The sequence below is a fragment of the Embiotoca jacksoni genome, unplaced genomic scaffold (assembly GCF_022577435.1).
Source record: "Embiotoca jacksoni isolate LCO1_2020_lvr unplaced genomic scaffold, fEmbJac1.0.p SCAF_15, whole genome shotgun sequence".
In the NCBI taxonomy this organism is placed as follows: Eukaryota; Metazoa; Chordata; class Actinopteri; family Embiotocidae; genus Embiotoca; species Embiotoca jacksoni.
In genome coordinates, this window is record NW_027185285.1 from 11,997,697 (window position 1) to 12,024,254 (window position 26,558).

A 26,558-nucleotide genomic window follows, 5' to 3' on the forward strand; every position below is an offset into this window, starting at 1 on the left:
ATATGCAGTCATACCTTGTGTTTCCTACGTGGGACGTACTATAGCTAAATGTCAAAGCCACCGCAGAGGAAACTCTGATCAAAATCAATGAAAACGTTCCTGTAAGAAATGAAGCTCTTTATATCTCATGTCACTGTTCTTCTGTGTGCTAGTTAGCTACTGCTCTATAAACTTAGTATTAATTCTCAAGAGGGTTAGTTAAACCTTCTGTGATGCTTTGTGTTCTTGGCTTCTCGTGCAAAAACCGAGTGGCCTTTCAGGAAAATCTGTCGCATTACTATCCGATTGTTTTCAGGGACATCTGTCCTCACAACAAGTTGGGCATTTCAGTATCACATTCAGGAGAGTCATAAGAAAAAAAAAAAACTAATTCTGATCGTTTTAGCTTGGTGCAGAGGATTTATCTGTGCTCCTTCATTTACCCTGTGAAGAACACATGACTCATGAACGTTAGCTGCATCCCTGACTGCTGCCTGCCCCCCATGTCATTTACACACCGAGCTTTGCATGCATGAATAGCTGCTATCTGTCAGATATAAACATGGATCGTTTTTGTTTTTTTACTGATGAAAGCATTACTGAAATTGTGCAAGTCCTTGTTGAATCGTTACATCTGAAACGCTCGACAGAAGATCTTTAATTTCAGCGTTCTTCATCCAAACAGTTTAATGTTATCCTCAGTCTGAATAAATGCTTTCAAACGTGGTTACCAGGAAGAGAAAGAACATAAAAGTCAGACGGGTGGGTACGAAGACCGCCAACAGAAAAACGCTAAGGCAGACAGAAATAATTGCTGTCGTGCGGCGTGGCGGAAGGTGTTGTGGTGTGTTTGTATGCGTGTGTGTAATGATTTTAGGCCTGAAGGGCACTGCGTTAGAGAGCTATTCACACAGGTGCATATCACTGACACCACACTGAGCTGAGATCAGAAGTGCAAAGTGAGAGAAATTTGGTGAGGAGGACTGTGTGTGTGTGTGTGTGTGTGTGTGTGTGTGTGTGTGTGTGTATTCATGTGCGCCTGTTTCTGTCTGTCAACAGCTGAATGACTGAGTACAGCAACAGCTGTGACAGACTGCTCGATCACGGATTCACCGACATCTGACACACATGAAGGCACTCACGCACGTCTTAGTCAGTCCTGCAGCAACAGCAAATACAGGAGAAGCTCCGCTGAAGCTGCACAGTAGATCTGACACTTTGTATTGTTGAGCTCTTTTTTATTTTTTAATTCTGGTGCTATGTTGCATTTAAATCATTTATTACAATGTTTTTTATTGAATCTAACCGAGGAGTTTTTCCAGAACAAGTGGGTGGAAACGGCTGTTTTGATGAAGACAAATCTCTTAATCATCTCTGATTTCTGAAACTTTGCAGCACTCCTCGTCTTCCTCTTCCTCTCGTGTTTTTACTCTGAAGGATGTTCAGCTCTGTAAGAGGATTTCGCCTCGCTCCGTTTTGTGTGACAGCTGCATAAACCCAGCACCTGGACTCAGCTGTGGCTAACCACCAGGCTTCTTGTTTTCGTTGTTACTCTTTCGTGGATGACTCACTCATAGTTGGATCACGCTCGCCATGCTGGAGCACCTGCAGTGTGTCCGCATCGACCCCGCCCCTTTTGGGCCGCAGCCAATCAGCAGCAACATGGATGAGAGAGCCATACGGTTTGAGTTAAAGCGCCAGGCCTGTCAGAGTCTCAGACAAGGTGGGATACCCGCTGTGTGTCATGTTTCCAGTGCACTTACAGCACACAAACATTTTTACAGTCACGCTCGCGAGCATGTGATGATTTTGAAATGTTTGCACTGTAGCATGTGGGTGCTTTGACAGAATCGGTTGTTCTTTGTAGCTACCATGCCGTAATTTCCCTAAATGTACACTATACAAAAAAACAACCTGCATGTTAGAAACTGGATTTACTGTTTTACGGACCTTTCTCCAAATGTCATCCAGGTTTATTTTCTGGGCTGAGGTGTTAAGTGGATCAAATACTCTACAGGTGGCTGGGTTACAGTTGGAGCTCAGCCAGCCTGGGCACAGCACACTTCGCCTCCACTGCATGAACCTGTTGACTTTAGTGGCACCGAAGTAGCGGGACAGAGGAGTTTGGACCAATTTAAGAAAAGAAAAAGTCTTCATTAAAGATTTTTTACAAGCTGACATTAGGCTACAGTTGAAAGGCCTTTATTCTAAAGACATATTCTTACACATTATCTATTTACAATTAGTCGGACACACCAGATAACTTTGCACAGTGACAGAATTTAAATACGGTGAGCAAGGACAACTCGTCCATCGACCTTATTCTGTCTTCCTTTTTCTCCATCCATGTGAGTGTGAGTGTGTGTTTGTGTGTGTGTTGTAGAGAGGAAGTGGTGGGGAGTGGAGGCAGTTTACAGTAATGTTCCTTTTAATTTATCTGGCTGTCCAAAGGGGTTACAGTTACAGCATGAACACAAATAGAAAACTGAGTGGGGTGGGGGTGGGGGGGGTGGGAGGGGAACTGAGTTAGGATCACAGGTGAAGGGCAGAGAAAGAAGTTCAAAGTACAGTAACAGCATTACAGTCTGAAAATGAGTTTAGAGTAGAAGTTTTTAGGATATGGACGAATGGAGTTATGTTACTGTAAGTAGTAAGCTGGTTCGCAGGATATGTTAACATTTGTAGCCTATTGGAAAGCAGACAAAGACCGTTTTTTTTCATTCCTTGCACATTTATATTATATTTCTGGTTTTGGAGAGCTCAGAAAAAGAACACCTAAATATACACAGAACTGATCTTATAAAAATCGCACCCACAGCATGTCAACATGTGGTCAAATCAAAACCTTGACAGCCTTGAGTGCCTAACTACAGCTGACAAGCAGTGATTGGACAAATGTATTTCAGGGGAGGGGTTTAACAAATGATGACTGTAATATGTTGCCATGATCTGGCAACCTGTTTCAAGTTGTTTTGAAATCTATGCTAACTGCTAAACTTCTTTTTACAGAGGAAAAATGAGGGTTGGCTTTTAGCTTGATTTAAAGGAGCAGTGTGTGGGATTTATTGGCATCACCTTTGCTGGTGAGGTGGAAGATTGCAACCAATTGTCCACCCTCGCCTCGAAAGGCCCTCTGTGGAGCCAGCCACAGGGTTGGGCCCTTCTGGGCTATATGGTGGTGCAACATGGCGTGCTCCATGTAAGACCTGCTCCCTACTGTAGGCCTATGTAGATATAAAGGGTTCATTCGAAGGTAACAAAAACACAACTCTTAGTTTCTGATGATTATATACCAATACAAATATAATGATGAATATCATATTTCTGCCAATAAATCCCCCTAAATCCCACACACTGGTCCTTTAAAACTCACCTTTGTAGTAATATGTGTAATTGATTCAGAGTATTTTATTCATTTGTTTACCTTGTGTGCAGACAAATCAGGATTCCTCTTGAATCTGTGTATCTGTCTGATCATTGGTCTGCATAAACTGTTGTTGAGTAAAGGTACACTGACTATAATGTAGAGGCATTTGAGCAATGAGCACACTTTCCCAGAATAGATTCTATATCAGCACATTGCATCACTTTCCCGTCATCTCTGGGCACAAATCATCTGCCTCATAAAGTGTTTTGTGTGAGTCCCTGCGAGTGCATCGTGTGTGTGGGCATGTTTCGTGACAGTGTATGTACATTCTCATTTTGCCGCTGTAAGTGGAGGCATTAAAATGTGTGTCGTTGTTTGTGTATGTTTTGCAATTATTATGCATCTTGTAATGAGTATCTGTGTTAGTGTTTGTTTTGTTAGTCTGCCCATGTTTGCCTGCAGGAGCCAGTTAAATCTTTCCTGCTGCCAAGGGGAGAAGCTGCACCATCCTGCGTCAGCAACGTCCTCATCACAGAAATCAAAGGAATATGAATGTTTTTATCTCAGGCTACTGTAGGACACACACAGGGACTCTATGCACATTTTGCTTGTAATGGGCCACGGCGACAGAGCCTGCTCTCATTATTTCACACTTGGAGGACAGGAAATCTGAATGCACACTTTTCTACTGTCTAGAAAAACATGACTTTACAAACAGGAATGTAGAGCGTAGAGTGTTATACAGACCTGAGGTAGATGAAGAAGGAGAAAAGAAGGGCAGATGTTTGAGAGACGAGGCTCTTCCTTCTGTTTTCTCTCAAAGTGAGATTTTAAGAGCATGGCAGAGGAATAAATGAATGACAAAGCTATAGTAGACCGTTTCAGTTGACATGAGGGAAACCAAAAGAAAAGAAAACAGACATGTTTTAGTTGATGAGGACTACTGTTGGTTTGAGGGAAAGAGGTTCAGGGATGTGAACCACGTAGACGTCAGGAGTAATGTGGAGGTTCGGATTCAAGTTTGGGGAAGATTTGGCCAAAATCTGAGGGGCAAATCCAAAACTTGTTCAGTCCTACAGTATCGTATAGTCTTTTTAAGGAATGGCATTTAATCAGTTTAATGTGATTTCAGCACTCTGACTCACCAAGCATCAGCTTTCCTTTATTCTTTATGCAAGCAATTCAGATAAGCTCCTTATATAGTGTAAAAATAATCATCAACTGAGATGTTAGTGCCTAAACAACATGCCTTTAAAACAAGCTTCATTATTTATATATATCCAATTACAATGTGTAGTATAAAAATGGTTACGATTTGACTGAGAATTATCATTCAAAGCCTGCAGATTGTCAGCTGGTGTTTAGTGATTTAGTGTTTTCCAGCCTATTGTTTTCTTTGTTTTTATGTCTCTGCATTGTGTTTTACGGCCATCTGTCCATCCAATTCTCATGAAAAATACCTTGAGAACAGCTTGAGGGAATCTCTTCAGATTTGGCACAAACATTCACTTGGCCTCAAGCATGAATTGATTTTTATTTCGTTGGTCAAAAGTCAAGGTCACTGTGACCTCATGTTGACTCATTCTCTGGAACGTGACATCTCAGAAATGCCTGAAGGGGATTACTTCATATTTGGCACAAATGTTCACCTGGACTTAAGGATCAACAAATTCAGTTTTGGTGGTCAAAAGACAAGGTCACTGTGACCTCCATTCTCTGTTGTGAATGCAATATCTCAGGAACAACGTGAGGGAATTTATTTAAATGTCACATAAACACTCAGAAGCATCCACGTATTAGAATTTGTAACTCCTTTATAGCACCTATATTTGAACTATTTTCTACTCTTGATCACTTTTATTGGCCAATCATGTGAACACTTCATCCAGAAGTTTTCACTACATATTTGATATGAGTCTGGACAGATATGGATGTAAACTGCAACTTAACTGGTTGGCAGAGGCCGACAACTGCAAAGAGGTCGTTATAATGTTTAAATAATACAAATATACATTGGTAGAACTATTTATAGAATATTGAAAATGACTGTAGTTTTCCATTTAATTTTATGTATAACCTACCTAGCCCTCCTTTTAGATGCAGATCCTGTATCAATCATATGATAAGTTTATTAATTTTGGTTTTATGAACTTGGCTGCTGACCAAGTAACCTCATGTGTGAAGGAACTCTCTGCTGAGGGAAGTTGAGCTACAGTATGAATGTCATTGGGGCGATTAACCTCAGCCCAGAAAGTACAGCAGTAAATTTTGACTTTATGGATTTGTCCTCTCAGATCACTGATCAGACGTAATGACCGAGCAATGAATTTGGGGTTTTTGGCTTTGGACTTAAAGCAGAGAGACAGATACTCTTATTGGTGCAGGTTTAAGAAATTGGGAACTGAATATTATCATTAAAAACATGTACAATAATTGCGTGGATGCAGCATCCAGTTTACTCTCTACTCTAGGAGAGATTACCTCCTATATTCTATAACATAACTGGATGACCTTTGTGACCATTAACTAAAGTCTTAGTACTGAGCGGTAGTCACAATTTATATCACATTGTGCAACACCTCCACGCCTCAGTTCTGCAGTGCGAAGGTGTAGGCTATTATTGAAACCACAGATGGTCAGGGTGTGTAAAAGACCTCTCCAACCAAAATGTTTCCAGATGCAGCATTTTATGACACTTCAGTGCAAATTTCACGACGCAGATCGAACTGCTGATGTGCAGAAAGTAATTCCCTATCAATTCATACTTTGATATCATCTTGTCCTCAAAACATTTCACAAATATGTTTTCCTCTGAGGAGACGTGATGCTGTTTCAGAACAGGTTTTATATCTTTTCAGTTGCTTGATAGAATACATTTTCTCTCTCTATATATTCATATATATTTTTATATATATGCATTCTAATGTCTATTTCTTTTTTCTCGTGTGCTTTTTTATGATCAAATTTCTTGAGTGTGTATGCTGCTATTTAATCAAAGACTTGGAACAGGAAACTGCTAGTATATGTGTTCATTTGTTTGACTTCTCTTTCACTGTGTGACAGAAAACCATGAATTTCAGGGTGAACTACAGGGTATATCAAATCCTCAATACTGTGGCTTAGATGTAACAGCACACCAACATTTACTGCTTCCAAATTTTATTCAACAGTATTTTTGTCCGATTATGACTTTAACCTGCGCCTATGTTGCGTAATATCTCTACTTTTGTGGTTTTCTATGTCTGAGAACTGAGGTAAAGATGATGCACAGTTGGTTTGATGATGCACTCCATTCATTCTGTATCACTGACTTTTTTTCCCTCTTCTATTTATTGTGTGTGTCTGTCTGTCTCGGTGTTCAGTTCTTAAGCTGAAGTTGCAACAGAGAAGGACCAGAGAAGAACTGGTCAGCCAGGGGATCATGCCACGTAAGTTTACAACACAATATTTGAGAGAAAACATGCTGGGATGAGCAGTCATATGTACCTGATGCAACTTGTGAAAAACACTTTTTACTGTATAATAATTGGTAAACTTCAACCATTCATTCATGAGAAAAATGGAAGATACAGTACTGTGTAAGCCTTTAAGTGAACATTGCCATGACAGGGACTTAAGAGATTAAGTTTATATTTGATGTGATTTATTCCACTATTTTAAATGATTGAAATTTAACTTGAAAAAGAAAAAGTAGTTTTATTTGACCACATCACAAGACAGAGTTGCCAGAAGTGATTGTTTAAGAGTCTTGTATAAAATGTCATTACATGGTAAATGAAGCCTGTTCTTTCCTACAGCCCTCGGATTATGTATTGAGGTAGCTCTTTTTTAACATCTGACAAACCTGTACCAGAGAATTGTTGCCATGATTGCTTAAAAATGTTTTAAAAAAATTCACAAATCTCAAAACTTACTGATTCATTTCTCTATCAACTGTTAATCATTTCGAATAGTATTCAAAACAATACAACTACTATGTCCACCACAGTGTAACGTTATCTTTGGTTTATCAAAATATTCACGCGGCACAAGAATCTGTAATATTGAAAATGAATAGAACAAATGTGGACGTATACTATAACAGTACATAAGTGAGGAGATACAGACAAAATACTGTAAACAAAACATAAATCAGCAACACAATATACTGTAATGAAGGAGTTTTGTCATAGGTACTTCTTAGTATAATGCAATGCCATTCAACATCTTAGATTACGACATTTATGTTGAATTAAAACCTCTATAAATAGCATTACACTGAATTAGTTGTAGCTCTGTGCGCCTACAAAAGCCAAAAGGACAATAGTGCAGTGTGTCATGGTGAAGTTTTTCATTCAGCAACCTCTGAGAAACTGTCCCGTTGTTTTAGATTTAGCCTCCTTGGTTGCACCACGGCAGCTTCTGAAGTGATTTGAATTGTGGTTAGGATGGTACCATCAGTAAGTGGAAACAAGGTCATGCTTCAACTGCCATCATGAATATCCGTTAACTGCTTCTTTTATCTGATCGAGAGATTTCCTCCTCCACTCAAAATGTGTAGATGTTTTAAGTTCCAGCTTGTTAATGACTGTTTATACACGTTTAGGTCCTTTTAACAAACATCGCTTTATTTCTGCTCAACAGAAAATGTTTCTGCAGTATAAAGTTAAGTGTTTAATTTTCATTAGGTAGCACTTTGGAGAGCATACCATTATGCTGCTGTTCAGCACATGTATTAATACAAGTATTTTCTACCTACATTTCTGTATAAGAGAATAACTCATGACTTAATGATCCTATTTGTTATGCTCATGGGATCTCACACTACCAGTTTATTTTCACTACTATAAAGGTTCATACTTTGCCTATGACGGATGAGCTTGTGAATTACTGTCATAGCACACTTATTTTCACACGTTGTCACACAGGAAGTGCACTGTGCTGTGCCTTATCTGCTAGTATTTCCTGTTGTTATCATTCTCCTGTGGTAAATGCATGAATTAGCAACCGGAAAACTATTTCCGTGAACATTTTTTAAGTATTCACCTTATTGTTGAAGGAATAAATTCTGCATCACAAATATGTGCAAACACAATTTTATATCATTATTTGTAACAGTTAAATTGCAACAACCAGCTCTTGTCTTCGTGGGCAGGCGGCATCAATAATAAGCCTGACTCAGACCTCATCCACTTGGAGAGCTGCTCTAAAATGAAATGATATAAAATCTAATTTGCCATTCGTAACAATGAGGGGACAAATGGTAATGTCGAGTTTCTCATTATCTGCGTAGTGAGGATTAATGCTACACGTGGGTGTGAGAGTGAGCGAGGCAGAGCCGCAGTCCAGCTGTGATTGGGCCGAGTGTGACCGGAGGAGTTAATGTTATCACAGCTCTTATCTGTCTTGACTCGTGTGTCTTCTGCTCGGCCTCTTTGTAGAAACTGGCTGGGACGAAGATCAAAATGTTTTGCTTCCATGGTTTACTTTTGCTAGCTCATGACTTTTTATGCTCCCTCAGCAGAGGCTTGTTGCTTCATTGGGTGCTTGTTTTGACCTTGTTTGATGTGTCCTGCGGTGTTCAGAGGAACTCCAGCACGGTTCTTTTAGCCTGGACAGACTGATTAAACTCTGCATAAACAAACTGAATTCTGTGTTTGAGAGGTAGCTGAATTGCAACTAAATTGAAAGGGCCACGAGGGGCTGGCTCCAAAAAGGCTTTGTCAATAAGTCAATACATTTTTTCCACAAGTCTTAATGCTGTCATTCTCTGAAGTCACTCCTTCCTATTAGTTTTCTGGCGGTCCATCTAAAATTAATCCAATCACTAATTAGATATTAACCCTCTAAAAGCGGTATGATTGGGGGGGTGTCTTTTTGACAGACGGGCCTGTGGTGCAGTTAGGTTTCCGTGACAGATAGTCAATCAGACCGAGTTAGGTTCACTGCTTGCTTCTCCACAGCTCATCCAAATGTGGTCACTTCTGGCTCCAAAATAACAAGATGGTAAAGGCTGAAATGCCGAACTGGAGGCTTCAGAATGACAGTTTACAAACCAATTGGTGACACCATGGTTGGCTGAAACTTGGGTGCAAGAGACCGCTGTTGACTCCCCATTTCTAACCACAAGTTTGAAAAGTTTTTAATGTGCCGTTTACTGCTGCCATGATGACAAAGGTTGCATAACTTTAATGCACAACACGATTTAAGTCATTTGAATTCAACTCATTATTATTTCTCACCAACTGTTTTTTTTGTCCCTAAACCTGGCAAGAATTAGGACACATTTCTGGGAGTCCTTTTTTGGGGTAGGAACAAACAACCTATTACTTATTGTTTGAAAGGGTTTGCTCCAGTTAGTATTGTACTCCTGTAACTTTTTCTGACTCATACCAGACTGTGTTGCTATATACACTTAATCATAATAGTCTATTCAGTCTGACAGGGAGCAGTTGGAGGAGCTGTTACACACAGTAGAAGGGCAGTGATCACAACATCTCTACAGTTCCCACTGACCTATCTCATTGTCCTGTTTATGTCTTCTTCTCTTCTCTTCTCTTCTCTTCTCTTCTCTTCTCTTCTCTTCTCTTCTCTTCTCTTCTCTTCTCTTCTCTTCTCTTCTCTTCTCTTCTCTTCTCTTCTCTTCTCTTCTCTTCTCTTCTCTTCTCTTCTCTTCTCTTCTCTTCTCTTCTCTTTTCTTTCACCTTCAGCTTTAGTTTAATTGCTGTAACCTCTTTTCCCATCTTAACTTTTTTCTATCTTCTCTTTTGCCTTTTCCTTTTTTCTATCTACTGACTCTTTCTTAAAAGAGTGTTTCCCAGGCCAGCACTCTCAACATTAACCTCCTTTCTTCCGTCTCTCCTCTGCTTTTGTTCCCCGCTCCACTACAGCCATTATTTCCGCCTTCTTAGCCATCAAAGTACTTCTCCTAACACCATGTCCTCTTCTCTTTCGTAAAACATCAGATTAGGCTTCAGAGGAAAACCTCCTCTCTCGTTCTGGGGCGATAGTCTCACAAACAGCCAGTTGACCTCTTTTACAGAGGTGGTGTTTCCCTCTCTCTCTGTCCACCTGCCTCAATGTCTCTTTGTATCTCATGACCTGTTTCCCCCTTCATCACACCATCAGATGACTCTGTCAAAGGCCTTCTTTTTTTTTTTGGTGAAAACATTTTGTTTCCCCAATAATTGACGAGAATGTTTTCAGCCAATTTTTTTTTCTATACTAAAGATGCTCTTGGCCTGGCTGTATTGTCAAGTACCAATATGGTTGGAGTGGCATTTCTTAATTTACTCCACCCATTATTGTGTATATTTTCCATATTTTTCAGATTGGGAAATGTTTGTTAGTTTTAGCATGGTGGTAAGAAGCTATTCAACCACATAATGGGGTCTTTTCTCTCTGACCTCATCCCACTTCTCTCTGTTCACCCCTCTTTATTTCGCCCTTCAGTCTGTTTTTCCATTTTTCTTGCCGCTGCCTCGCCCCATTTATCTTTTCTCCCTGTCTATCCATTTTACGATTATCCATCTTCCTGCTATCTATTTCTATCTCTTTCACTTTCAGCTCTGCCTCTAAAACCTCATTCTGTGCTCATCCATCCATCCCTCCCTTGATCCCACCACTCATTTCCAATGTAGCTGACTGACAGGCAGGTTCATACACCCACAAGGAGGCCACACAACCTCCTTGTGGACGGGTGAGAGGTCTAAGAGAGCTAATGTCCCCAGGGTGTGCAAGAGCAAGTGTGTACCAGCAGTGTGACAGTGCTCAGTGACGTGAACTGAGGCTTGAGCAGGTACCAGCAGTGTTGCCCCGGGGTTGCTAATCCAGTCACACCATGGTGTGTGTGCGTGTGTGTGTGTGTGTGTGTGTGTGTGTGTGTGTGTGTATGTGTGTACAATGCAGCGAGACGGTGTTAGGACAGCGACACTTTTTTCTGTTAGCTCCTGCGCATTGGATTTAAAACTGCAGTGTGATATCGAAAGCAAATTGGCATCTTTTACTGATCAGATTGCCAGCATGGGCAATCATGAATATATCACTGTTTAGAGACTGAACACTTTTTAGTTGCCTTGTCTGTATGTGCAGGATACAAACAAGCCAGTTCAAATTCAATGCAAAGGGCTACGAATCATACACGTCTCACTCAGTATGGACACACACCAAACTCCTGGTTCACTTCTCTTCTTGTGTGTGTTTTAGAGAGCCACAAGAACAAAATATATCTCATCATTATGACGTCCTGTATGAACAATAAAAGTGTAAACAAAGCAAAATACAGTGGTGCCTGAAAGTTTGTGAAACCTTTAGAATTTTCTATATCTCTGTATAAATATGAAATAAAAGTTCTCCAAACATTTCCATGCTACTCCTTGCAGTAGGTCAGTTATTTATAGAGGAAAATGCTTGCTCAGCTGTTTGATTACGGTTCTATAATTCTAATACCTAAATTTAAATTATTACAGTTATATAGAGTCATAGCAGACATTTACTACACTAATACTCAGGGAAAGCCAGGGCTATATATGAGCAATAATTATCATCATCAATAAACCTATAGATACCGAACTAAAACTAAGCTCAAGAGGAGTGGAGCCATTGAAAGCCATTTTGCTCTCCTCCGTAGCATGAATTCGCACAATGCCTTGTTGATGCCATATCTCTTCTGCTTTGCTGTTTCTCTTTATTCTTCAAGCACTGAAAAGTTCAGCTGCCTTCCATGAACAAAGACGAAGCTTGGAACGAGCACGGGTGAGTCTTCCACCCGCACATCAGTCACTGCAGTCAAAGCTGGCCTGTTTCAGGCTTTGTAACACTTGACATCATATCATGTAATGCAGAAAATCTGGGAAAGACAAATAAGTGGAGATGAGAATATCTGCACAGACGATGAACACACTCACTGGATTGTAAGGTGCAATGTAAAAGCACCCACTAAATCTGTGATCGCTCCAGAGGCTACATCATCTACACAAGTTCAACTGATTTGAAATTCCACTTTGAAAAGATTTTTCATCCACATATTGGAAATATTCAAAATATTCACCATAAATAGTGAAAGGAGCAATCACGACATGAAATGGTATATGATGGTCATGTCTGCGAAACTGAAGGACTCCTCTGTTTCTCTCCAGACTGAGGACTATCTCAAGAGGAAGATTAGGAGACGGCCAGAGAGGTCCGAACTGATCAAGATGCACATCTTAGAGGGTACGTGCCTCATTGTGCCGCCGGCCTTGTCCGAAGGTTAGGAAAGTCAAACAAAAAACTTCCAAAGACCTTTGTACTCTTGTAAAAATAAATATGTCCATGTTTGGTTTTGCGCATCTTTCCAGAGATGTCAGCAGAGTCATCGCTTCAGGCCAAGCAACTGCAGCTGAAGAGAGCTCGCCTTGCTGATGACTTGAATGATAAGATCGCCCACCGGCCAGGGCCCATGGAACTGATCCACAAAAACATCCTACCTGTTCACTCCAGCATTAAACAGGTCATCATAGGTAAGCCAGGTCACGTTTTAGATGGCACTCTTGTATTAAAAAAAAAATAATAGTTGCGGTCTTGAACATCCAGAACAGATTCCATTTGTCATTTACATTATGTTTCCACAATTATTTTTCACTAAAGGAGCTATTTCTTGGACTGTTGCCAACTTCGGCTGTACCATAATGAACCCCTCTCACAATTACTTCTTTCCAGTGGAGCCAATTATAAGCTTGATTATAAAGGTGGAATTATTCATGAATGATTACTATAAGACGACCACATGCTCTAACGCTTTGAATACCAAGAATGTATGAGAGCAGCCACACTGCCTGCGTGAGACATCTCACGTGCGCGCTTCCCAGCGAAAATATACAGGGAAACGATCTGTGATCACATGTGCACTGTATAATCACAGCAAAAAAAAACAGTGCAGGCTCTGATCATTATAACGACAATTTACCAGGCGAAGGACGGCGTTTCCCCTGCTGCTCTGTCCGTCCCTCTCTGTATCGCTCCTGACTGAGTGTCTGTGTGTCTCGCTCTGAACGAGGGGAAACAAAGATCACATGACAGATTTTTGGTTACAACTCATCACTTGTTGGACCTCAAACATTAAATAATGATGGCAATTATCAAAGGGAAACTAATTGATTCAGTGGGTAGGACCTGCAGTCGCAGCACCGCAGCTGACACGCAGCCGGTGTGGACAAACACACACAACCAGGCCACATATCACGAAGGCAGTGTGTCCCAGGCCTAAGAATACAGACATAGTGATGGGGAATATACTGTCCCTTTCATCTGATAAGCTTCTGTTCATGTTTTGTCATTTCACACATATATATTTAGTCTGTACAACACACAAATCAGTGATAATAGTTTCCATATAACTTGGATATAAGTAAACAACTGATAACACATTAGCCATGGAAACTTTATACGATTTGATGCCATAGCAGCTGTATGCAATATCTTGTTTTTTAATATCCTGTATAAATGTGCAGGAAGGAAGTGTGATATCATTTTAAAAGTGTGATCTATCACAACACACCCACACTTTAAGGCTCCTGACAGGATGTCCCCCCTGACCCCCTCCTCCAGCTATCGTAAACATACCAATAGTTTCTCTCAGGGGCCTCAGCTGTGCTTGGCACACACACACACACGCACGCACGCACGTACGCACGCACGCACGCACACACACACACACACACACACACACACACACACACACACACAAGTACCAACACTCAAAACAAAGGCGCACACGCGCATCCAATATGCCCACAAGAACCATGTGACACAGAAACTCCCCCACATGTGTATTCGTGCTTCAAACAGCCACTTCTGTGGGTTTAGAAAGGTTAAAGTGAGGTAGTAAATCATGTATGCCCTGTCATCCCTGCTTGACAGACAGGAGGAGAAGACAACACTTCCATTTCTTATGTAAGCTTAAATAAAAGCGCCAGAGCATCTGCAAATAAAAGATATTATGTTTTATAAAAAAAATAATAATAATCACATGCTAATTGAAGAGTTGGCGCTCCAAGTCAATGAATGTGATTCCTCAGTTGCAATTTGGAGATTGTGGGAGATTTAATGACCCCAACGTAATATTTTTGTTCTGTAAACATAAACAACAAAAGAAATAAGGATCAGTATGATCTGAAAAGAAGTTCGTATACAGAACACAAACAACTTTCTTGTGTGTGTTCAGTCCAGTGGGTCGAGCAGCTTGATTGATGTGCAGAGGGAAGATGCTGAGATTCAATAACATAGTGTCAGTGGATTATCCATCTCTGTCACCACTGCACAATAAACACAATTACATTACCGCCACACAAGAGTCACAAAGAGTGGACATCCAAAGATATGAACATACCGTACAAGGCACGAAGCAAGCAAGTGCAAGCGCGCGCACACACACACACACACACACACACACACACACACACACACACACACACACACACACACACACACACACACACACACACACACACACACACATACACACACACACACACACACACACACACACACACACAGCACAGCACAGCAGTAGGTAAGTCATCACCTTATTGGATCAGAGGATATTAAATCAACCCCATGTTGTCTTTTCATCATTGCCTGCTGATGGGAAATTGATGGCCAGCAGTGGATTTTACATCGCTGTCTTCTGCAGCGCATAGCAGCTCCTGTAATTAAATAACACACTTCTATTACTTAGAGAAAAAAAAGTCTCTATACTGGTCCAGGGGAGCCTAGCAGGTACCGTTATTCCCTAAATCCCTATGAAGACTCATAAATCTGCATAGTAATGAAATGATTATATGATATGCCTGAGGTGAAAATTAGCAGGAGGATTATGGCTTGGACCCATGGCTGTGCTGTAGGATGTCTCAATCTTTCTAATGCTGGTTACTATGGAAACATTTGCCCTGTGGTTGACAAGTTTCTGTGACGTTCATCTTTACATCAGCTTTTTTTTTTTTTTATTATTCCACTCAGCAGCGTTAATTTGTTGCCTGAAAAACGTTTTGTAAGGAGGATATTATTAGCAGCGGACACACACTCAGGAGGACCCGGCACATAAACAGCTAATGTATTCAGCGCATAAATGACACAAGTGGTCCTCTCCAGAAGTCTCGTAATGTCATCCTCAGAGAGAGGCCATCTGTCACATAAAAGCGCTATGAATGAGGTGGCCAGCCTCATTTGGCTGTGCTGAAGATGAAGTTAGAATGAATGAAAGCAATTGCTCGGGTAAAGCTTTGACTTATCGCAGCCACACCATGGACACAAGAGAAGATGTCATCGCAATCTGGCTTTTATGATGCGAAGGCAGAGAGGACAAGCATTTAGGTTGTCCTGCAGCAGTCATATCTATCTCCGCACTGGCTGACAGACACTGGAGAAAACTCTCTTGTGTGTATTTTCTTGTAGTATAGGAGACAATCCTTGTAGAGGAGGCATTGGTGATGATGTGGCAGACTTTGGGGATGCTCACAGGATGTTAGTGCATTAGCAGGGGCAGCTATGTAGCTCGGTATTTGAGGGACACAAGAACCACGCAAGGAGGTAGATACAGTAGCCGGTAATGATATTTGTTTTATGGTTTCATTTAGCTCGACATCAATTATTTATTTTCCACCTCTTCTCTCAAACCCCCTCCTTCTCAGAGACACAGTATACAAAGGCCTCAGGAGAGAACTCATCATGTGACGAGGACAGTAATGACAGTCTGAGTCCAGGACTGCCGGTCAGTCAAGAGTGCCCTCTAAGCCTGGGACCTCTGCCCTCTCCGGCAGAGACACTTGCTGGGAGCAGCATCCCGTCTCCTACACAGGTAGGATCACTCCAGAGCGGGAGTTAGTGATTAACATGTCGTGTAGCGTGGATCCAAGGTTGTAAACTTGGAGCTCAAAGTGAATGTCACATGCACTTTTTTTGTAATTTCTTCCTCTCTTTTCCAAAGCTTTATTTGTATGATGTTACAGTGCCAGACCTGTAAGATTATGATCACTCTGAAGCTTTCATCTTGTCATTCAGGTCCCTCCTCCAGCTCCTCCTCTTCCACCAATCTCCAGCTCCTCCACTTCACTAAAGCTGACCAATGAGACAGTGACATCATCTGTCCAGAGGACAGGTGTTAACTCTCACATCAAGGTGAGTGACATCTATCAAAACATGTGTTGGCTATCCGTTCACGGTAGCTGCTCTGTCTGTGCTCTGACTTAAAGCTGCTCTAATCAATATTTTATATCAATAACACGACATATGTTGTACGACAGCGGTTGCTCGAAGTGATGAATACAACATTAAATATTTAAAAACGTAAAGTTGGAACTCCCACTCAAGCTATGGATCATTTTGGTGTCTTTCTGCTACTTATTTTGGTTTCGCTTCCAACCTGTTTTCAGCCCAAAACTCTTTAACCCACTTTGATATGCCTATCTACCCAAACAGACAGAAAGTTGGCAACTTGCTGGTGAGTTATTGTGTTTAGAAGCTAAATAGCAGAATATTTTCCTCAGGAGTTAGTAGAGACAAACCACTGCTGCGAGGGGAGTGAATACAGGACTTAAATTCATAATGTAGCTAGAAACGCAAGTCAACATAAATGACAATGTTGCGCAGTGCAACTGCTCGTCAACACGTTTGCTTTACAAAACACACTAATCAGTATCACCTGTCATATTTTTACAGCCTAAACTGAACTCTGATCGCTCCGCCCAGAGACACAAGAAAACCAAAGACAACAAGCCGAAGGTGGGTTTTTTTTGTTCTTTTTAAAAAAACAGAATATCTAAATCTAAGAGAAAAAACTAAAATTGTCATAGAAGCAGCAACGTAGTTCTAAAATAAGAACGTGATGTATCATCAATGTGTTGCCGTCTAGATAAAGAAGTTAAAGTACCATGAGTACATCCCTCCTGACCAGAAGGGAGATAAAGAGCCTCCTCCACATCTGGATTCATCCTATGCAAAGATCCTCCAGCAGCAGCAGCTTTTCCTGCAGCTCCAGATCCTCAGTCAGCAGCAGCAGCACTACAACTACCACACCATCCTGCCAGCGCCGCCCAAGTGAGTTGAGTGGGGGGTTTGTCAGGATGCTAAATTAGCCACTTCTTAGAGTTATAAGAGTTTAACATAGGCTTCATTTTGAAGGAACATGGGACGTTTAAGGGGGTGTTTGGGGACCTGTTATAGGTTGTTCTTGTTTGACCTTATCTTTCTCTCCAACAGACCTGAGACAGATCAGCAGCCATCTTCCTCCTCCTCATCCTCCAATTCCATTCCCACCTCCTCCCCACCTCGACCCGCATCTTTAACAATCCCTTCTAACCAGCATAAGCACAGCTGTCTGAGTTCTGCTCCTATAGGAGGGACTAGACTGGCCCTCCCTTCAAACCTGGATGAAATGAAGGTTAGTTGCTCGGCAACATGCAAATCCCAAAGAAAACTGCAGCTATTCCTGCCTTATGTCTCATTATCATGAGGTGAGCAGCACAGGGGATGTTTGAACACTCAGTATTCAGTATAGAATGGATATAATGTAGATCAGTGGCTCTCTGTGTTATGTACGAGCTGCTGAGTCGATGGAGTGACTGGTAAAGCATAAAAAAGATCTTCTGTTAACAAAGTTTTGTCTCTGAAAGCTCTGAGTGGCCTGTCAACTCAGAGCGGATAAAGAGCGAGAGACGTTGATGGATTATTCTGTCCTCTTGTTCTCTCCTCTTTTTCTTTTAATCTTTTTTCAATTTTCCTTTCATATTCATCCTCGTCTCTTTGCTTTTCCTCGTCCTCACACTTCAATCTCTATTTGCCTTTTACTCTGTCTTCTGTCAGGTCGCGGGACTGAAGTCTGAGTTGAAGCTGCGCAGCTTGCCCGTCTCCGGCACCAAAAACGACCTCATTGAGAGGCTGAGGGCTTACGAGGAAGTGAGCCGAGGCAGCAACACTACCTGCTCTCCAACAGCAGGGGGTACCACAGGGCCAGGGGCTGAAGGAGCAGGAAGGTCCTCCAGACCTGCTGCAGCCACCACCACCACTACCACCACCACCACCACCAACAACAACAACAACAAATCACAACAGCAGCAGTTTCAGTGCCATCAGACATCGTCTCTGACCGGTCAGTAAGGTGATTAGAGATTGTAAATACACGTCATACCTTTTTTGTAATTAAGAAACGTGACAGAATTGTGTAGGCCTATTAGTCAACAGGGAAATAATTATTCCTACATAATATCTGATGGAGAATATACACGCTCAGTCTATTTTCTATGAATAAATCAAGTGGCAAAAGAATAATGCAGACAGAGAAATCAGTATATACAGGAAATGAATGTCATTTCCTAATGTAATTTCACCTTTTCTGAACCTTCCTGTTCAGCTGATGCAGGTAGTAGTTGTGTCACCTCAGCTGTAGCAGCTCCTCAGCAGGTCATGACCTGTGGTGCCAGCGTCGCCCCCCGAGCCGTCTCCCTCACCCCCTCTGACTGCCCGTTGGCCCACTTGAGCCCAGAGGACGCCAGCTTTAACAGCAACCCCTCGGAGGAACTGGTCAGATATTTTTGTTGTTCTTGTAACACACCACCTAGCCTTACAAGTATGGCTATTTGATTACACCTCACTTGCATCAAGGTCATACCTAATTTTCCTATTATTCAATGTGCAGTCATGCTTAATGTACTTACATACTAGTTTTACATTTTAAGACACGATACTATTAAGTTGTACGTGTATTTTAAGAATGTTTTTGGAAATAATGATGGACTTTTTTTTTACCCATTAGTTATCTTATAATTACGTGTAATATAATGACTTCTTTATACTTACTTAAAAGTTATAGAACAATAGAATTCTATACTTCAAGTAGTACATAGTATTATGGGATTGCGTGATAAGTGTAGGATAATTGAATACACTGTGATAGTTAGGAATGAGATGGGGGGGATATATAGACGTTGATATACCAATGTAGCTATTTCACTATACAGTACTAACGTGTATCATTTAGTAATGTTATGATTCTGCATTCTATAATAATAACGTTATAATAAGTCAAAGTATCAGTCATAAAGTTTACGTGAACTGTGTTTGTGGTTTACTCATAGTTAATACAATGCATTTTGGTTACAATTAAAGAATGTCTATGTAAGTACAAAGTGAGACACCTTTCACTTCAGCTGTGTGTGACAGTCACAGAGCAGCGACAGTTTCTGACGTGCAGCTTGAACATCAATCATATCGAATTTTAATGTGGAGCTTATTTTTCATGCCTGAGGTGACCGGTTCTCAGCAATAATTGACAGTGAAAGAATTGTTGATAGTCATAGTGATATCATACCAGCAAGATTACATAACTGATGCCTTTTACCATAGTTTCAATGCCTAGGCTATAAATATTATATATATATATATATATATATATATATATATATATATAAATATAGATTTTTTTTAATTTTTTTTTTTTACAACTCAGCACATGCCTCTTAACCTTTTTCTTTCTAAACTTAATTACTTCCATCCATCCATTATCTATACCCACTTTATCCTGAACAGGGTAAACTTAATTAGGTTAGGTTAGGTTAGGTAGTTACTTTATTAATCCCCGAGGGGAATTTTTTTTTCGCTACAACAGCATACAGAAGCAATGAGATAATAATAGAATAATAGAAAAGCAATAAAATAGCAGTAAAATAGCAGTAAAAAATATAAAATATAAATATAAAATATAAAATACAAAATGCACAGTATATACAGTGTATACAGTACAGTATATATCTATATAATTATAATAAAATTACTTTTACAATGAAATTAAATCAAACATTCTAATATTGATGGACATTATCAAATGCAGTCTCCGTGTAGAAAGATAGGACTGGTGGAGCAGCAGCGCTGCAGCATCTACGCTGGCAGTGTGGAAACACACATGCGTGTGAGATGCAGCAGTTCAGCAATGTAGCCGTCAAACACAGGTAAAGTAAGCAGGGTGGCCCAAGCATAATGGTCTCAAATGAGCACAGACACGTACACTAAATTAGAGTCAAATATATTTTAAGGTGCACTACTTACATCTCATTAATACTCTAATTAGAAAATAGCACAGATTAAATACAGAGATCATTACACACTTCTTAGTCAAATCAAAATATATTCTATGCTAATTAACAGTCTAAAAGAATCCTTATTTTTCGTCTCTCTCTAGATGAGTTCACCCCTCACTCAGCTGAGCCTTCAGCCATCTTTAACTACTCATCTCCACACTAACATTAAAGAAGAGCCTGCATGCTCTGCCCCGGCACCCTGTCAGTTCTCTCTGCAGAAACACAGCTCGATTCCCTCAGCTGCTCCTATCACTACAGCCACAGTTGCAGTCGTCACTATTGACAAAGACAGACTGCTCCAAGAGAAAGATAAGCAGATACAGGAGCTGACCATGATGCTGAGGCAGAATCAGAGGCTGGTGGAGGTGCTGAAGATGCAGCTGGAGCATGTGAACACAGGAGGACGAGTTCCTGAGCACCGGATTCTTCTCAAAGTAAAAGAAGAACCTCCTGATAAGCCCAGCGTTGCTCTGTCGACTGGAAATCCTCTACTTCTCCCTCACACAACATGTGCTTCAACTAAAATTGATGTTACCAAGGTAACTGTCAAACAGGAAGTCATCGAGGGAGAGGACGATGCACCTGAAACAACTGTACAATCACCATGTACTCATGGATTACTGCAGCCTTCAACCCAGACAAAGCAAGAACATGTTTGCCTCCAGCGGTCGGCTCAGCAGCGGGCCATACAGAAACTCCTGCAGCAGCAGCAGCACAGCATTCAGAAGCAGAAAGTTCTGATCCACGACCAGATGATGGACAACAAGCAGAACCCGCAGAAACTTTGTCAGCAGAGAAAGAAGAAATCCCCAAAACTGCTGCTCAGACAACAACAGCAGCCGAAGCTACCGTCGCTGGCACAACAACAACAGTCAAAACATCTGCAGCAGATGCAACTGAAGCACCAGATTCTACTGAAGCAAAGAAACTCACTGATACAACAGGAAGTTAAGCTGCAAGTCCAGAAACAGCCGGTGCAGCAGCAGTCACCACAGGTCAGGAGTAGGTTTTATATATGGTGTCAGATTTCTATAAAACAGTATATACCAGTAAAGTTCTGTTTTTAAAGATGCTCCGAAACAATCGATCTGGTCAGATATAAATAGAATATAATCAGCACAGCAGGGAACTGCCAAATCATAAGAGAAGCTGCTGGTGTAAAACACAGTCAACTACACAGAAATTAAGATTCTTCCTCTAAAAGTTATCATTGGTTTTATACAGGTGTCTCCAGCGTACCTCAACCAGCAGTCAGGCTCCGCCCCCTCTTTCCCACTGGACCTCCTTAAGAGTGGATCCACCCCTACACTGGTCACCGATGGCAACGGTAACCACTTTTTGATTGCCCTGACCAACCACATCACTGCTAACCAAAGACCTGACATCTCTGAGGGAAAAGCAACCAATCACATCACACTGCAGGTGCATATACTCATTTTTGGGGGGTTTGGGGGTTGGGTGTGTGTGTGTGTGGGGGGGGGGGTGGTATTCTTCCTTGTGCCTGAAAATGTTTGTATGTTCTGCTGACAATCTGCGGACCTGATGGTCGAGAAGTACAATCACAGGTTTACCAGTTTTTAATGTTGACGATTGTGTATCTCTGTCTAACATGTCAGCATTATGGATACGTTTATTTTTCCATGGATTGGGTGTACTAATAATAATCTAGAGTGGTGTGTCGATGTAGAGTCATAACAGCTGTTTCAGTCAGCCAACTCACATTACAGTATGTAAACGTATGGTATGCACCACTTTAAAGTTTGGCATCCAGGACTGATCTCCCTCCCACAAGGAAATATCAGCACCCCCCCCAAAAAGGGGGAAGCTAGACTCAAGAGCCTGAAGGTGGAGGCTGGGTTATTGGGGGTTATGGGTGGGGCTTTTGTAATGTTGTAAGCAGTGGCAGCGTAGGTTTCAGGTTAGTGCTGTACAATGGCATGCCGAAGACAAAGAACAGATCACTGGTGGCTCGTGCACCAGTTGTGCTGCCTAAATTTAGCTCACAGGCTTTGATTCATTTTCTGATTTCCTTCATTTTCAGTGCTTTACATTGATAACTGTTTATGTTTTTGCATTTCCCCTCCAGCGACTTCATTCAAGTCCAGCCAAACTCCCCGGCCACAACCCTGCTCAGCTGACCAGAGCTGATGATAAAACCAAACAGAGCTCAAAGGTGAAATGCAAAGACATTTCTCATCGGATTTTGCAGCCCATTTAAAAGTAGCCAGAGTAGCATCATTAGATTGTAAACACTTGAAAAACAGACAATATGATATGCCACTATAAAGAGATTTTGAGCTTAGTGAGTATTTCTTCTGTAACACAGTATGGTAGTGGAACATTTCTGACAGTGAGGTATATGGATTACCTATCAGAACAAGGGCAATGTTTCAAAACAGCACATCCACATGTATGTTTTCACTACTCTGAGTAAAATAAACAAAGTTTCATCCACCTCTATGGCACTGAAGGGCTGGAAAAAAAAATCTCAACAAATAAAAGCCACACTATCATCTTTGCGAGCTTTGACAATGTTTGTGTTGGAAAATGCAGCTTTTTATTTGCTTTAAGTGAACTGACCTTTTCAAAATTCTAACCGGGACACTCCTGCCAGCCTCAGAACAGCTAAAGTTAAACCTCACACCAAGCCGGGGAGAGAAATTTTAAATATTCATACCATCTCTTTTATACATTTCATGCATCACGGTCATAAAACGTATTCTCAACCAAACCTCAGAGCCTCTTTTCCTGTCTCTAGTGCAGCAACAGCACAGTCTGCTAACGCTCCTCAAAGGCAGACAGAAACATGAGAGAGTTGGAGAACTGCTCCAGTGGGTCCAATCGCAGTGAGAATTAATGATGTATGCTGTTTGAAAAAAAAATGACAGCATTCCTTCATAAATGCCTGACACTGGCCTGGTGCTGATTATTATTGCTTTGCTAATTACTCCAACGACGTGCTCCATTACTGTGATTTATGGCGTTAACGGAGGAGGAACAAAGACTCCATCGCATCTCGGCTAATTGAGACGTACAGTATCTCCTGCCGAGTGCAGGTGTGCCGGAGCGCTCGGCCTTCCGGGCAAATTCTGCCTCGAAAAACGTCAGGATTTAGTACAGTATATTGCTGTTATCAGCAATTTCTCCTTGTCTATTTATGCTGCTGTGACACTTAATACAGAAGTGGCATTGGGCTAAAGTTTAAGAAGTCTTTAGCAGCAGAATGTCCAACTTATTGACGATCATACCAGTGTTGCCGATTCTTCAGTAAGGAGGACTAACAGTATTTTTCCGTTCCTTTTATTGAATCGAAGACGCAGAATGGAGCCCTTCAAGTATCTGTAGCGCAGCCGCAACAGGAAGCAGCTCAGTGTTTGTCAGCACCACTCAGTCTGCTGCCTTTCTTCAAGAACCAGGCGACCACTTCCTCTGGGAAAAACACCTCATCACCATCCTCTCAGATGGCAAGTTATCTAACAGTGACATGAATAATCTCTGACGGTTACTTTGTAAAGTGAGTGGAAACCTTTTTTTGATTTCTTTAATCCGGTCTCCCTCACTTTGCTCGTCTCTCCTGCAGAAGGTGTGCTCTACTCCGGACGTCTTGTTCAGTCCTCTGTCTCCAGCTTCCATCCAGACGGCCGCCTCATCGCTTGATGACAAAGTACGCTGCACTGTCCGATTATGTCACACCACAACAAGCCATTTCATTATTTCAGTAACGCACCAAGCTGCAAAACTAACTGAAAATTCATGATCTATTTTTTAGTGTGGGGTTTGCTTCGTAGGTTTTGTTACAGTAACACATATATTCAGCTCTACATCACGGCAAACCACATCAAGCCCTCCTGTTATATAGTAGTTCTGTGTGTTGTGTGAACTTTTCATTCAGTTTTGAAGGACAATGCATTGTTCTGTGTGTTTGTTGTCAGGATACAGAGCATGAAGATGATTTCATTGACATCATTTTGCAAACAGGAGGTAAAGTGTTATAACACTGTCTTTTCTGTCTATTCTATCATTTTTTTTTTAATTTTTTTATTTAATGAATTAATAAATCATTTGGGAGTGAGCACATGCCTAAAATTCATGCTTTTATGGTTGCTCCATGGTTTTTCTTTCAGAAACGTCCACCACCTTCATACCAGCGCCTGACCCCTCTCTGGACCATCTCAATTCAAACTTCTCGGCTCCTTCCCCTCCTCCCTCACCCCTCCAGCTGCTGCTGTCTCCCCCCAGCCCTCCCAGCTGTGACACTCCACACACGCCCGCCCCCTCTGTGCAGCCTGAGCTTCAGGCTCCGGCTGACACCACAAAAGAAAAACAACACCTCGGTCACGCTGGAGGTGGACGCCTGGAGGACTTCCTGGAAAGCACCACTGGAACGCCTCTCCTGGGGGTGGAGCCTGGCGGCCTGTCCACTTTGATCGATGACCTCCACAGCCAAATGCTGTGCACTCCCAGCATCCTTGACCACCCCCCGTCTCCCATGGATAGCTTCTACATGGCGACTGAGGGGGAGCAAGGGCTAGACAGTATGGACTGGTTGGACCTTACAATGGGAGCGGAGAGGGATGAGGAAACTCCCACACTGGAGCCCCCGGCCCCTCAAACGCCCCCGAGTGTCTTTTCCACGGACTTCCTGGATAGTTATGACCTGCACGTACATTGGGACTCCTGCCTATAGCAGTCGGAAATCTAACATCCAATGTGGAGCTGCATGCACTCACACAGCTCACACATGCCCTAAAACATGTAATTGGTTGCCAAGGTTTCAATATTTGATTAGAGCCTGTATCTTCTCACATGCTGGCATATCAAATCCTCCGGCACTTTGACCTTTATTTATTTCATTTACACACTGCCATATTGATTTGTGTGCACTTATTAGGCAGGTCCTATACTGTATCTCATCTTGCTTGTTTAGCAAATGTTTTGTTGACATGTTAGAAGAACATTTAACTGGAACATGAACCTTTTGCTTCATTCATTCAATCTTTGTACAAACACCAAGTTAGAATGGAAAGGTGGGTATATTGGCTAATTTGATCTTTGTCAAATTAGAATGCAAACTCTTTTAGCTGCATTTTGTAGCAAAGTTAATCAATATTTTCCCACCACATCAAATGAGGATAGGTAATCAATAACTAAAGTTTTGGCGAAAGACAATCATTTACAGGGAAGAGTGGAGATGTTATGTGCGCATCATTTTTGAATGCATTGTAATTTGAGGTGGATGATGCTACACTATACTTATCTCCATGTTTGGGTTATTGGACAGGTTACATCAATGAACATGTTAATCTATCGTGTTCTTATACTAATGAAAATGACATTACATGCATTCATTATGCCTCAACTACTGCTTAACGTGGATTCACTCCAGTGACAGTTCATTGGTAAAGAAAAAGTGTTACACACATTTGTCAACTTTCCATTAAAATACAAATATGTTTGAACATGCTTAACAATAAAGTCAAAACTTTCAAAAGATAATTCAAAATTAAGGATAAAAGGAGCCAAAATTATAAATTCAAAATCTTGATTTACAGCATTGAAACAGTTGACAGTTGAAATGTTGCATTCGGATCTTTTTCCAGTTTTAGTCTTGCAGTATGCTGACATCACAAAACAGATAGTCACCATCCTATGTGACAGGGTTCAGTGCACAGAACCTCCTCAGGCCATAACTTAATTGAAGGTTGTACTGTAGTTTTACCAGACATGTCCAAATGAGAGTTGCAAGAAACTTAAAAAAAATAAAATAAAACACCTCATTGTGTCTGAATGTATAAAAGCAAACCAGTGCCTTGATTTATTAAGATAACAACGTATGATGTTATGAGGAAAACTATTGAAGGATGTGTTCTAAATAGTCCATCATGATTTCATTCACAGCTACTCTTCTTTTTACGTAAAAATACAACACACCGCAGACTACTCACCAGTTTTGAATGTTTCTGAGATGATTTCCTGCATTATGTAACGTGTACTTAAGTTCTGAAATGTAATTTGTGATGCCTAATCACAGCAAAATAAATTTAAATGGTCAAACTTATTTGGCACAATTTCAAAGGGAATATTAAACTGATATTCATCATTTTTGGCATTTTGAATATGTTACG

At 41.2% G+C, this 26,558-nt stretch overlaps 1 protein-coding gene across 4 annotated transcripts; it reads left to right on the forward strand.

The window, feature by feature from the left end:
• Positions 1 to 1,124: 1,124 nt before the first annotated feature.
• LOC138198312 (myocardin-related transcription factor A-like) lies at positions 1,125 to 26,558 on the forward strand. 4 transcript variants are annotated; one of them, XM_069149663.1, is made up of 20 exons: positions 1,125 to 1,429; positions 1,557 to 1,702; positions 6,709 to 6,774; positions 12,024 to 12,079; positions 12,463 to 12,574; positions 12,664 to 12,825; positions 15,994 to 16,160; positions 16,364 to 16,480; positions 17,021 to 17,083; positions 17,214 to 17,398; positions 17,561 to 17,741; positions 18,164 to 18,449; positions 18,711 to 18,880; positions 20,535 to 21,428; positions 21,658 to 21,855; positions 22,520 to 22,606; positions 23,748 to 23,897; positions 24,014 to 24,097; positions 24,366 to 24,414; positions 24,558 to 26,558. In XM_069149663.1, the coding sequence occupies exons 2-20, from the start codon at positions 1,573 to 1,575 to the stop codon at positions 25,118 to 25,120; spliced, it is 3,720 nt and encodes a 1,239-aa protein (XP_069005764.1). In that variant the 5' UTR covers positions 1,125 to 1,429; positions 1,557 to 1,572; the 3' UTR covers positions 25,121 to 26,558. The 4 variants fall into 4 exon arrangements, with proteins under 4 accessions (XP_069005764.1, XP_069005763.1, XP_069005765.1 ...); XM_069149662.1 differs by having other exon boundaries at positions 1,125 to 1,702; XM_069149664.1 differs by having other exon boundaries at positions 1,125 to 1,702; positions 12,463 to 12,538.